At 42.4% G+C, this 12,978-nt stretch overlaps 2 protein-coding genes and 1 non-coding gene across 4 annotated transcripts in view; 1 reads left to right on the top strand and 2 right to left on the bottom strand.

The window, feature by feature from the left end:
* Positions 1-4,452, bottom strand: part of MORN5 (MORN repeat containing 5) — a 36,861-nt gene extending 32,409 nt beyond the window's left edge. The window contains exon 1 of one of the 2 annotated variants that reach the window (XM_004375623.1): positions 4,352-4,452. In XM_004375623.1, coding sequence (XP_004375680.1) covers positions 4,352-4,398 — 47 coding nt within the window. In that variant the 5' untranslated portion in view covers positions 4,399-4,452. The remainder of the gene's footprint in view (positions 1-4,351) is intronic. The other variant, XM_012555401.1, reaches the window with a different exon arrangement.
* LOC111820465 (U6 spliceosomal RNA) lies at positions 4,009-4,114 on the bottom strand. The gene has a single exon (XR_002824014.1). It is a non-coding gene; the product is annotated as a U6 spliceosomal RNA (small nuclear RNA).
* A 97-nt stretch (positions 4,453-4,549) lies between the features above and the next one.
* The window catches only part of NDUFA8 (NADH:ubiquinone oxidoreductase subunit A8), a 23,675-nt gene continuing 15,246 nt past the window's right edge, over positions 4,550-12,978 (top strand). The window contains exon 1 of the mRNA XM_004375622.1: positions 4,550-4,745. Within this exon, the coding sequence (XP_004375679.1) occupies positions 4,695-4,745 (51 nt within the window). The 5' untranslated portion in view covers positions 4,550-4,694. The remainder of the gene's footprint in view (positions 4,746-12,978) is intronic.

Genomic DNA, 12,978 nt, shown 5'->3' with positions numbered 1-12,978 from the left:
CAGAGTTTGGTCTGCTTGTCTTCCTCCTCACCTAGAAGCTGTCCTGGAGTTCATGCCACTGCCTAGCAGCCCTGGGGCTCCACAACAGTGTGAGAAACAGTGAAATAACTGAAAAAGACCCTTGTAGGCCTAGAGAGGGAAAGGATGTGCCCAAAGCCACACAGTAAACACTGTGAAGCAGAGACTAGGGTCCAGGTTTCCTGGCAGCTAGTCTGTGTCTTCTCTGTCCCCCAAGACCAGCCCACCACTGCCCATTACATCACAAGTGGGATATTTGGAAAAATATGAAATTTAGAGACAGGAGACATGGGTTTGAATATTACTTCACCATTTCCTAGAGGTATCATGTTGGAGACTTTCCCAAATCTCTGTTTTCCTTCCTCTTTTCGTGCCTTCCTTCCAACAAATATTTACCAAGCACCTGCTATATGCCAGGTGCTGTGCTGAGAGGTCTGCTGGACACAACACGGATTACACAACAGTGGTCAAAGAAGATGTAGTCCCTGTCCTCAGGGGGCACACAGTCTAATGGGGGACATAATTAAGCAATTACACTGAACAACCACTTTGGAAAAGTGTAATAGAATAGTGGTATATGCCACGTGTGGGAAGAAAGCCAGTATAGGAGCATAGGGCAGGGACACCCAGCTTGACCAGTTGACCAGTTTTTTCCTGTATAAAATAGCTGAGATGAATGTCTGAGATTAACCCAGATAATGTAAAATGGTTTTCCTAGTAAAGGGCCTGACATATAGTAAGTACTTAAGAAATACGCTTTCATTCACTGTTCATTCTTCCTCACTGGCTAGAAGTCACCTAACTCTGAACTTTTTTAGCCTCATGTTTGTACCTCTGTTGGGGACACTGAGTACTTTCTGCACTGCATTGTAACTGTCTACCTCATCTCTCCTAAAGGAGCATAAGCTTCTTTTGAGGCAGGCTTTGGTATCCTCAGCATCTAGAACCATACTTTCTTCTTAACAGGTGCTCCATTAACATCTACTGAGGAAGAAGTGAAGGAAACAGAAAGGCCCATGGACTGACTGAGTGGATCACAGGAAGGGCTGCTGTGCCACAGGCCCCAAAAAGGAGAGCACTGTGTTTAAAGTACCCCTTGTGAGCCAGGTAACCCTGGAGTCCAGGCCCGGCTCCACCTCTCTGTGCCTATGTGACCCTGGGCAAACTCCTTGCATCTCTAAACCTGAGTTTCTCATCTGTAAGATGGGAATAACAATTGTACCCACCTCACAAAGTTATTGAGAGAATTAAATGAGATAATGGATGTGAAACTATAGCAGAGTGCCCTGCACATAGTAAGAGCTCAAAATTACTTTTACTCTACTGCAAGAGATGGGGGAAGAAGAAACTCCTCCTTCTCTCCTCTACCTCTTTGCTTGAGATCACACCTATCATTTCTAAGCACGGTTTCCATTTTGAAGTTCCAAATCCTTCCCTGAGATCAGACTCTACTCCTTTTCTTACTGCAAACCGGACATCACTGTTCAGACCTCCCACAGACATCTCAAGCTCCCCAAAACAGAGCTCATTTTCCCCTCACCCGAAGCAGCCCCTCCTCAGAGTTCTCTATTTCCATGAATGGGGTCAGAAGCTTCCAGGTTCAAAGCCTACTACTTGGGGTTGGGGCTGGGGATGGGGCTGGAAGCAGTCTCTGGATGGGACCAAGAGCCAATTAGTTGCCAAGTTCTGGCAACTAAAGCCCCAAACTTAGCCTACAGTATTCCCTTTTCTGCAGCTCTGTTGTCTCTCCCTTGGCCGGGGGCCCTGCTGCCCCTTACCAGGACAGCTGCAGTAAACTCTGACTGGATCCCCCCTTGCCACTCTGCCTCTCTTCTAATCCTTCTTCTCTCCCTCTTTCCTTCCTGCCCTTTCATTTTTCTTTTATTCGTTTGAAGCAAAAAGCCTTTATTATGAATTCAAAGCAAATTAAAAAGAAGTGAGCCAGGACGAGTGGCCACCTCTGTGTTCCTGCTGCTTCTCACTACCACAGCACTTACACTGAATTGCAGTCATCTATTTTATACCTCTTTAGAGTGTTAAAAAGCAAAGATGTCACTCTGAGGACTAAGGTGTGCCTGACCCAAGCCATAGTATTTTCAATCGCCTCATATGCATGCAAAAGCTGGACAATGAATAAGGAAGACAAAGAAGAACTGATGCATTTAATTATGGTGTTGGCGAAGAATACTGAATATACCATGGACTGCTAGAAGGATGAACAAATCTGTCTTGGAAGAAGTATAGCCAGAATGCTCCTTAGAAGGGAGGAGGGCAAGACTTTGTCTCACATACATTGGATATGTTATCAGGAGGGACCAGTACCTGAAGAAGGACATCATGCTTAGTAAAGCAGAGGGTCAGCGAAAAAGAGGAAGACCCTCAATGAAATGGATTGACACAGTGGCTGCAACACTGGGCTCAAACATAGCAACGATTGTGAGAGTAGCACAGGACTGGGCAGTGTTTCGTTCTGTTGTACATAGGGTCGCTATGAGCCGGAATCAACTTGACGGCACCTACTTTGCCTACTTTCCCCATTATGGAGCCCTGGTGGCACAGTGGTTAAGAGCTCAGCTGCTAACCACAATGTTAGCAGTACAAATCCACCAGCCACTCCTTAGAAACCCTTTGAGGCAGTTCTACTCTGTCCTATAGGGTTGCTATGAGTTGGAATCGACTCAATGACAATGGGCTTGGTTTTTAGTTTTTTTCCCCATCATATTTGTATGAACTTCTTGAGGGCCAGGGTTGTGCTTTCCATATTCCTGTGTCCCCAGAGTCAAGCCCAGAGCCTGGTACTTAGTTGATTCTTAACATTTGTCGAATTAAACAGCTTTTACTATTAGTCTGTTACAATGATTTGTGTATATAATTCTCTTTAATAATAGCTAGATTGTGATCTCTTTGATGGAAGATACCATGTATACTGAGTTTAAATTAGCCACAGCCCCCTCATCCATTTCCATGTTTCATTTGTTTTCATAGCATTTACCACTATCTGAAATTATATTCTCATTTATTTGTTTATTGTTTATTGGCAATACATCTCAACTAGACTATACGCTCCATGAGAACAAGGATCTTAACTTTTTTTTTTTTTTTTAAAGGCAAATGTTTGTTTTGTTTCTTAACCAACCAGTATTTGAGAATGAAGGTTGGGAACAATATTTACTCCAATACCCAATACGTGGCATTGTTAACAGGAAAAACTTTCACAAAATCAAAATATAAAAGTTATTAGAAAAACATACTCTATTGAGATTGTTCCATGCCTTCATAAATAAACTATCTACTTAAAAAAGAGTTTCAGTCACTAAAGCACTTTTGAAATCTGATTTTCACTCAATGTAATTAAATTAGAAGTACACCTATAGATTTAATTGACATAAGGCTAGACCTATTTTTAACAATTTAGGTGGTTCTAGCCTTACTTTAATTAAATCTATAAGTGTACTTCTAATTTAATAGATAAAATTCAGTGAAAATAAATTTAATAAACATAATACAATAAAAACTCAAATCTTTGCTTCTATGTAAACCCCTGCTCAAGTCCATAAGGAATTGTGGTTCTCTTTCTTCATTTTGAGTACACAGAAAGACAAAGTGTACATTTCTTCTGCAACTGGCTTGATTTTTAAAAGTAGCAGGGTGCATAAAGAACTGCTATATCAATGCTTGGTGCTATCATCCTACAATTTGTTATTAGGTGCCGTCGAGTCAGTTGACTCATAGCGACCCTATGTACAACAGAACGAGACACTGCCTGGTTCTGTGACATCCTCACGATCATTGTTGTGCTTGAGCCCACTGTTGCAGCCACTGTGTCAATCTATCTCGTTGAGGGACTTCCTCTTTTTCGTTCACCTTCTACTTCAGCAAAAATGATGTGCTTCTCTACGGACTGGCGTCTTTAACTATTTTTTATATTCTTATTCCTACATCCTAAAACTGGCAGATAGCAAGCACACATTCATATTGGATGAATGAATCTCAGCTCCACACTTTTTTTTTCTTTTTCTTGTCATCCTTGCGCAGGGGCCATGCTAATCTTCTCTGTATCGTTCCAATTTAGTACATGTGCTGCTGAAGCGAGCACTCTGCACTTTATTAGACATGTGTCTTTGAGCAAGTTACTTCACTTCTCTGGGCCTCAGTTTCCTCAACTGTAAAATGGGAATAAATAATCCTACCTGAAAGCATTGTCCTGAAGGTTAAAGGGACAAAGTTTGTAAAAGTGCCCAATACAAGGTTCTTCGCAGAGGCAAAAAAAGAGCCGTCTTTTCCCAGTCACAGATGTTTGAGACATATTTAGTGAATCAAATAAGGCCCTTACCTCCCGTTTACATATTCCCCGATGTATCTGCTCCCGGTGTACTGCATGGCACCTGCTTCTAGCTTTCAGTTCTCGGGAACCAGACTCTCAGTGTACTCGGCTTCACTATGACAACCAGAAGGGATGGGCGGAGCCTACTGGAAGCTCCGCCTCCTGGAGCACACCCAACTTCCTGGTATTGCGCAAACTGTCACTCGCGGTTGGGCAGAGCATTGCGCCTGCGTGCTGCCGGCTGCGCATGCGCAACTACCGTGTGGCCCTCCTCGGCGCTCGTAAGACGAGTTCAAGGAGACTGGGGAGAGGCGGCTGAGGGTATCTCCTCAGGGTCGGGGCTACAGCCATCATGCCGGGGATAGTGGAGCTGCCCACTCTGGAGGAGCTGAAAGTGCAGGAGGTGAGGCTCGTCCGGAGGACAGGCAAGCGGGGCATAGGGCTGCAGCCTCCCGTGCCTGGGACCAGCTCTGCTTTGCCTTAGCAGACCCTACGCTCCGGATGCCCCAACCCCTGGACCCCAACACACATACAGGTCGACCCCCAGAAGTCCCCTTCACAGCTCCGGAGACCCTCTCCCCCCACTCCCCAGCCCCATCCCGCAGTGGCTCTTGAACCCTACGCCCACTCTAGAACCCTACGACGTGCGTCTTTCCGTGAATAATAGTGGTGCTTTTTTTTTTTTTTTTTAAGCACCAGTCAGGGCCACTTTATGTCGCGTAATACCCAGACCTCCCGGCGAAGTGAGTGTACAGCCCCAGATGCTCACAGTCGAGGGAGAGAGACAGTCTCCTAAAGTAGTGTCTCTGGCGCCGTGGTAGAGGCGCAGAGTGCATTAGAGTGGACTTAGGAAGCTGCAGAAAAATGAGGTGATACTGGAGGGTGAATCTGGCAGCAACCGTTGGAAGGTGTTTGGTAATTACCGTGTGCCGATTTCGTTCTGTTGGACGTAGGGTCGCTATGAGTCGGAACCGACTCGACGGCACCTGACAACAACAGTGTGCACATACAGTGGAAAACAAGAGACATAGTCCCTGCTCTCATAGGGTTTATAATCTAATGGGGAGGCACACATAAAGAGGCAATTATAGTACATTGTAGTTAGTGCAATGAAGAATAGCATAAGTGAAGTAAACACAGTAAAATAATAATAATTAACATTATTAAGCCTTTGCTAGACGCCAAGCAGGATGCTAATTACTTTATATGCATTAATTCATTGAATCCTCCCAGCAGTTCTATAAGGTGAAATATGAGTGGTCTCTCCATGACATAGATAAGGAAGCGGTCCCTGACAGTAAAGTGATTTGCCCAAGGTCACATAGCTAGTAAGTGGTAGAGCTGGAACATGAACCCAGGTCAGCTTGATTTTAAAATCCACGCTTTTAAACTACTTTAGTATAGGCAAAAGCGCAAAAGAGTAAGAAAAGTTAACAGAACCTTGTGTATTTAGGGAGCCAAGTGCTGTTTCATCTGACTCTAGTGTTGGTGGGAAGCAGCACTCCAGAGCCTGGAGAGGTACCTTGGGAAGTAACTTCCACAAAGCCAGAGTAAGCAGTTTGACTTTATGCTGTGAGAGGTGGAAGGTTTAAGGCAGAGGAGTGTCATGGCAGGTCTACACTGGGGGAAAAAGAGGGTAAGTCTAAAGATTACGTGCCAGGAATTACATACCACGCAGTGTTAAAGTGTTTTACATGCATTACCTCATTTAATCTTATTGCCTTATGGGAATGGCAACTATTATTTTCCTCAGATGAAGGAATTATTAGCTGTGTTTAGGAACTTTAGTAAAGTGACATTTACTATGAGGTAGGAGGAGGCGGGTGCTGCCATGGACCCGGTCATTCTCTTGTTTCTTGTCCCACCATGAAGCTGGGTTATCCTTGCGTTCAACCTTGTTGAAACAAACTTTATTTTGTTCAAACAGCTGAGGTTCAACTTCTTACAGGTATTCTGTATCAGGAATGAATTTGCCTATAAAGCTCACACAGCTGAATTGAGAAACAAATAGTTACATACGTAACTAAAATACAAGACACAGTGTGATTACTGAGTGCTATGAAAGAGGGACAGACATAGTTTAAGAATAGGATTTGAAGTTGGATCTAAATTCTAGACCTAATTGCTTGGTCATCTTGATTAGTTAACTTTATCCTTTACAGACGCAGTTGTTTTGTTTGTAAGATGAGATTATTTCAGCAGTAAAATTCTCTGAGGCTATAAAGGGAACACAGAAGGCTCGTTTTGTGCGTAATGTAAGACTTGGCTAATGACATTTGAAGAATGACATTTTGGGGCAGAGATGGAGAGAAGAGTTCTCTAAGTGGAGAGTAGGACCTGAGCAAAGGTAAGGAGATGTGAAAATGCAGGGGACCAAAAATAGGCTTTGGGAAGAGTGAGTTCAGTGTTTTCGGGGAACAACAAATAGTTCTGTGTGAAGTGTTGTGGCTAAGAAGGCTGGAAGGATAGTTTGGAATCCTGAAGGCTTTGAATACCAAGTAAAAAGTTTAGGCTTTTTTTTTTTCCTGCCATTAAGATGACTCCTTCGAGGGTTTTGTTGTGATTTATTTTAATAGCAGCGTAAAATAAGAATTGTATTTTAGAAAACTCACTCTAACAGCTCTGAAGAATGGATTGAAGAGAGGAAAAGACAATCAGCAAGACTAGTTTTGGTGGCTGTTGAATAGTTGAGGAAGAGATTATTGATCCCAGTGTAATTGGTAACTGTGCTTACAGAGAGAAAAGAACAAATATATCTGGAATTGATCAGATTGATGAATTAGCTGTTGGAGGCAGGAGAGGGAGAGGAGTCAATGTCAGATTTGCAACCTGATGATGATACAATTGGGGAAGTCAGAGGAGGAGCAGGTTTCGGGGCAAATTAAACACAGTTTGGACCTCACTGGACTTGGAGTTATGACATATCCCCATGGAACAAGTAGTCAGAAGCTTTGGGCTGGACACTCCTTGGGCAAATTGACAATTTTGAGTAAAAATAAAAATAGCTAATATTTATGTTGTACTGTGTGCTCGGTGAAGGAGCTCTGATGGCACAGTGGTTAAACGCTTGGCTGCTAACCGAAAGGTCAGTACTTTGAACCCACCAGCCACTCGGCAGGACAAAGAAGTGGCAGTCTGCTTCAATAAAGGATTACAAGATTTTTTTTTTTTTTTAATGTGTTAGGCACTTTTTAAAAATGTTAATTCATTTTATCCTCATAACGGTTCTATAAGGTAAGTACTATTAGCCCTCATTTTACATAAATTAAGTAAAATATAAAACCAAACCAAACCTGTTGCCGTCGAGTCAATTCTGACTCATAGTGACCCTAGAGGACAGAGTAGAACTGCCCTCTAGGGTTTCCAAGGAGCAACTAGTGTATTTGAAATGCTGACTTTTTAGTTAGCAGCCAAGCTCTTAACCACTGCGCCACCAGGGCTCCAAGTAAAATATAAGACAGTATAAATTAAGTACTATAATAAGTAGTGCAGTTATGGTTTAAGGAAGAGAGAACAGGACTGGAAGATTGATTGGTTGTAGATGGTAAGATTTTCTGTGCCTCACTTTTCACACCTGCAGACTCTATGTACTAAAACCTGCTGTGCAGCAAGGCTGTTGTGAGAATAAATGAGGAAGGATGTTGAAATTTTGTAGTTCTTTGAGACAAAGGAAGCTGAATGAATTTGAGAAGGTATTCACGGTAAGCAGCTGTGAAAGGGTGTTGTTGCTGTTGGAATTCCTCAGTCTTAGTGAAGAAGGGGATGAGGAGATACAGTGACATCTGAAGTTCTTTGCCATCTCAGTGATGGTGATGTCGTGGGAAGAGGCCTACATTGAAGGCCAGCATTTCTGGTTCCAGTTCTGGGGTTGCCACTGACTGCTTGGGCTTCTTTCTTTTTCATCAGTTAGGAAATAAACCTGATGAGTGGCCCTCATTCTTTATTTCCCTGGAATAGACATGGGTGGTGTTTTACATGCTCAATAATGTGGTTGTACCTAGATTTTGATAAGACCTCCAGATTTGTAGGGAAGTAAAGCAAATAATGCTGAAGGCTTTTTTTTTTGGCATGTTAGTCATGAAGACCTTTGAGTAAATAAATCATCAATATAAAGATATTTTAAGGTATTTGGCAAGGAAATTATTGTTAGTTGCCATTGAGTTGGCTCTGACTCACAGTGACCTCATGTACAACAAAACAAAATGTTGCTTGGTCCTGCGTCATCTTCACAATTGTTGGTATGCTCGAGTTTATTGTTGTGGCCACTGTGTATTTTGAGTGTCTTCCAACCTAGGGGACTCATCTTCCAGCACTATATCGGATAGTATTCTGCTGTGATCCATAAGGTTTTCATTGGCTAATTTTTGGAAGGAGATCGCCAGACCTTTTTTCCTAGTGTATCTTAGTCTGGAAGCTCTGCTGAAACCTGTTCATCATGGTGACCCTACTGGTATTTGAAATACTAGTGGCATAGCTTCTGCAACATAGCAACATGCAAGCTACCAGAGTACGACAAACTGGCAGACCGGTGGTGGGCAAGTGTTATGTATGGATTGAATTGTGTCCCCCAGAAATGTGTGTCAACTTGGGTAGGCCATGATTGCCAGTAGTGTGTGATTGTCTACTATTTTGTCATCTGATGTGACTTTCCTTTGACATTAATAAGGCAGGATTAGAGGCAGTTATGTTAATGAGGCAGGACTCAGTCTACAAGATTAGATTGTATCTTGAGTGAATCTCTTTTAAGATTTAAAAGACAGAAGTGAGCCGAGGGGGTGGGGGTGGGGGGCACCTCATACCACCAAGAAAGAAGTGCCAGGAGCACCGTGTCCTTTGGACCCAGGGTCCCTGCTCCCAGAAGCTCCAGGGGAAGATTGATGACAAGGACCTTCCCCCAGAGCCTACAGAGAGGGAAAGCCTTCCCCTGGAGCTGGCACCCTGAATTTGGACTTCTAGCCTCCTAAATTGTGAGAGAATAAATTTCTCTTTGTTAAAGCCATCCAGTTGTGATATTTCTGTTACAGCAACACTGTAACAAGCAAGGAAGTAAATATAGCTAATTTATTTATTTTTAGTTAAAAATTAAATCAAAAGATTGAGTCTTGATTTTTATTCTTGCAGCTCTTTACTGGTAATAAAGCAAGCAAATGTGCAGTCTTCAATTAACCTGAATAAACAATCTCATTATAAAAAACTACCATATAAAAACTTTACAGATTTTTAACAAATTTATTAGAATCATGACAGCAAATTTCACTTGCAGCATAACTATGTTTGCTTTGGTAATTATAACAGTTGTATCTTAATAGAGGAGTCCCTGGGTGGCACAAAACAGTTAATGCACTAGGCTATTAACCAGAAAGTTAGAAGTTCAAGTCCATCCAGAGGCATCTCAGAAGAAAGACCTGGCAATCTATTTCCAAACAGTCAGCTGTTGAAAACTCTGTGGAGCACAGTTCTACTCTTACACACATGGGGTCACCATGAGTTGGAGTTGACTCAACAACAACTGATTAGTGATTAATCTTAATAGACATAGTCATAACTTTATTCCCCTCTTATAGTGCGTAGATGAATTACTTCCTCTTTCCTTGCCTTCTGTCTTACGAATAATTTAATCTAAGCTGGGTGAAGAGCACAAAAATAAAATTATAGACTGTCTCTTACAGGTATAAAAATCTTCAATAAAATATTTGTAAATCATAGCAATTACTGTATTAAATAAAGCATGATACACTATGACAAAGTTTTGTTTTAGAAATATAATAATAGGACAGCTTTAGAAAATCTGTTAATGTTCTGTGTTACGTTTATAGATTAATGAAAAAGAAGCCTGAAAATTTCAGTCTTTCTTGGTGGAGAAAAACAACAGTAAAACAAAACCAATTAGGATTAGAAAGAAACTGCCTTAATAAGGTTAAGACTATATCCCAGACACCACCGGCAGATATCATACCTAACAGTGCTTTAAAGTTTAGAACCAGGCAAGGATTCTTACTGTTATTGCTGTTAATCTGTTTTGTCCTGGAGATTTCAGTCAGAGCAATAAGATAGGAAAAGAGAAGAAGAAAAAGATATGAAACCCAGAAAGGAAAAGAGACAGTTATTACTTGCATAGTTTTTTTTAGTGCATCCTGAATTTTGTATCACAATTGAAAAGAGTTCAGTAGTGTGACTTGAGAGAAGATTCAATGTACAAACAAACAGTAACCACTTGGAAAATTTAATAGAAAAAGTATCCTGTTTTGATAGTTTATCAAGAGTGCTAAAATAGTGAGGAATAAACAAGAAATGTGCAAGATCCCTATATGAAAAAAACTGTAATTTAAACCAGAGAACCTAAGAATGATCTGAATAAATGAAGAAACAGATTCTGTTCCTGGATGGGAAGGCATAATTCATATATTTTTATCTTTATTATAACTGTTGTATCCTCAGTACCTAAAACAGTGACTGGCACAGACTGGGTGCTCAAAGCTACTTGTGCTTGATACTATTTTGGATGCTGGGGGAACCATAGTAAATATTACATTTAATTATAGTTTAATTTGGTGAGAATTGACATCTTTATAGTACTGAGTCTCTGTTGAAAACAAAACCCGTATCCTCTTGGAGAAGACAATAAAGCAGTAAGTATAAGATATAAATATATAATAGTATAATATCAGGTGGTGATAAGTGCTATGAAGAAAAATAAATCAGTATAATGGGCTAGAGTGACGATTGGTGCTTATATAATCATCTTATGTAAGATGATTATGGAAAGGCTCTCTGAAGACATAAATTTGAACAGAGACTAAATGTGATAAAAATGCCCATTCCCTCCTAATTTCATGTATAATTAAATTTAATACAATTCCATTGTGTGTTATTGGGAGGGAGGAGTGTTCATCTGGAAAAATAGCCAAGACGATTTTAAAAAGAAAATAATGAGGGGGTGGTCCTCCCAGCTAACAGTAAGCCACAATAGTTAAAATATTGTGGTATTGTTGTAGGAAAAGGTAGTGCAGAAAAGAGGCCAGCAGGCTCCTTGCTGCAGCAGATACTAGATAGGCCCTGGACTATGTGCGGTTCCCTGTGAGCTAGCTGTAATACACAGTTTTTCTTCTCAAGAAAATGTGCTAGAATGCAAGTGCAGGACACTGGCATAGTTACAGGGATGGATGTCCTTGGGTATGCTCTAGGTTATAGACCAACCACTAGAAAAGAACATCATGTCTGCTAAGCTGGAGGGTCAGTGGAAATGAGGAAAACCCTCCATGAAATCTAGCTCCATTGACTTAACATAGTTTGTAAAGAAAGTGTTCTACATTCTACTTTGGTGAATAGCATCTGGGGTCTTAAAAGCTTGTGAGCGGCCATCTGAGATACTCCACTGGTCTCACCCTGTTGGCAGCAAGGGAGAATGAAGAAAACCAAAGACACAAGGGAAAGATTAGTGCAAAGGACTAATAGACCGCAACTACCTCAGCCTCCATCAGACTGAGTCCAGCACAACTAGATGGTGCCCTGCTACCACCACTGACTGCTCTGACAGGGATCACAATAGAGGGTGCCGGACAAAGCTGGAGAAGAATGTAGAACAAAATTCTAACTCACAAAAAAAGACCAGACTTGGAGTTCCGGCAAAATGGCGCTCTAGGCAGAAGCACCACACCGTCCCTCCACAGCAAAGATCCGAAAAACTAAGCTGAACAGAGACTACAACAATCCTGAAACCCTAAAACATCAAATGAAGAGGTAAAGAACTCAGCCAAACAGCAAATGGAGTGAGAAAACTGACAGAATGGAGAGCGAGGAGAGATTCACGCAGAGGTCCCCTACCAGCTAACGCAGCGCGGATCCACCATCTTGGACTCCTATCGGAGACAAGCAAACGGGAGTATGAGAAAGCAGCCTCACTGAGCGTCCAGTGGGAGACAAAACAACCGGTAATTTGCGGTGTGTGCTTGCCCACCCCCCACCCCTCTTCGCCCCGGCTCGGCCTCCTCTGTGTCCTGCGGCCACAGTCTCTTGACCGGAAGCGCCGGCTGCTTGGATTCCACACACCCAAGCGGGCGGCTCTCTGGGTGCCATTTGTTGGCTGTTGGTGTTGCTTTTTTCCACTTCTTTTGATTTCTTCCTTGCCTCTGGCCATCTCCCCCTCCCTTCACTCGAGTGCCTCGCTCCGTGCGCCATCTTTGCTTCTTCCTGAGGGGCTGCAGAGCACCGGCAATTTGTGATACACGCTTTCCCACTCTCTACCCTTCATCACCCCACAGTCGGCCTCCTCTGCTTCTCGTGGACACAACACAGTCTCTTGTCCAGAAATATCAGTACGCAATGGCTGGCTCTGAGTGCCATTTTTTGGCTGCTGGTGTTGCCTTTTTTTTTTTTTTTTAATGCTTTTTTAAATTCTTGCTTGCCTCTTGCTACCTCCCCCTCCTTTCGCTCGAGTGCCTGGCTCCGTGCGCCATCTTTGTTTCTTCCTGAGGGGCCGTGGAGCTCCATTCGACTGTGGAGCTGCTTCAGGTCTGGGCTACCGCGCTGGTGGGATCCCGGGGCTTTTGTTCGTTTGTTCGTTTTGAATTGTTTGTTTGTTTTCTTTTCCTTTTCTTGAGTTGGGAGCCCTTTCTGGCCAGGCGGAGCTGCGTGGC

Source organism: Trichechus manatus, unplaced genomic scaffold (assembly GCF_000243295.1).
Source record: "Trichechus manatus latirostris isolate Lorelei unplaced genomic scaffold, TriManLat1.0 scaffold00038, whole genome shotgun sequence".
Classification (NCBI taxonomy): Eukaryota; Metazoa; Chordata; class Mammalia; order Sirenia; family Trichechidae; genus Trichechus; species Trichechus manatus.
Note: the sequence above shows the minus strand (reverse complement) of the source record. Positions and strands in the feature narration are given on the sequence as shown.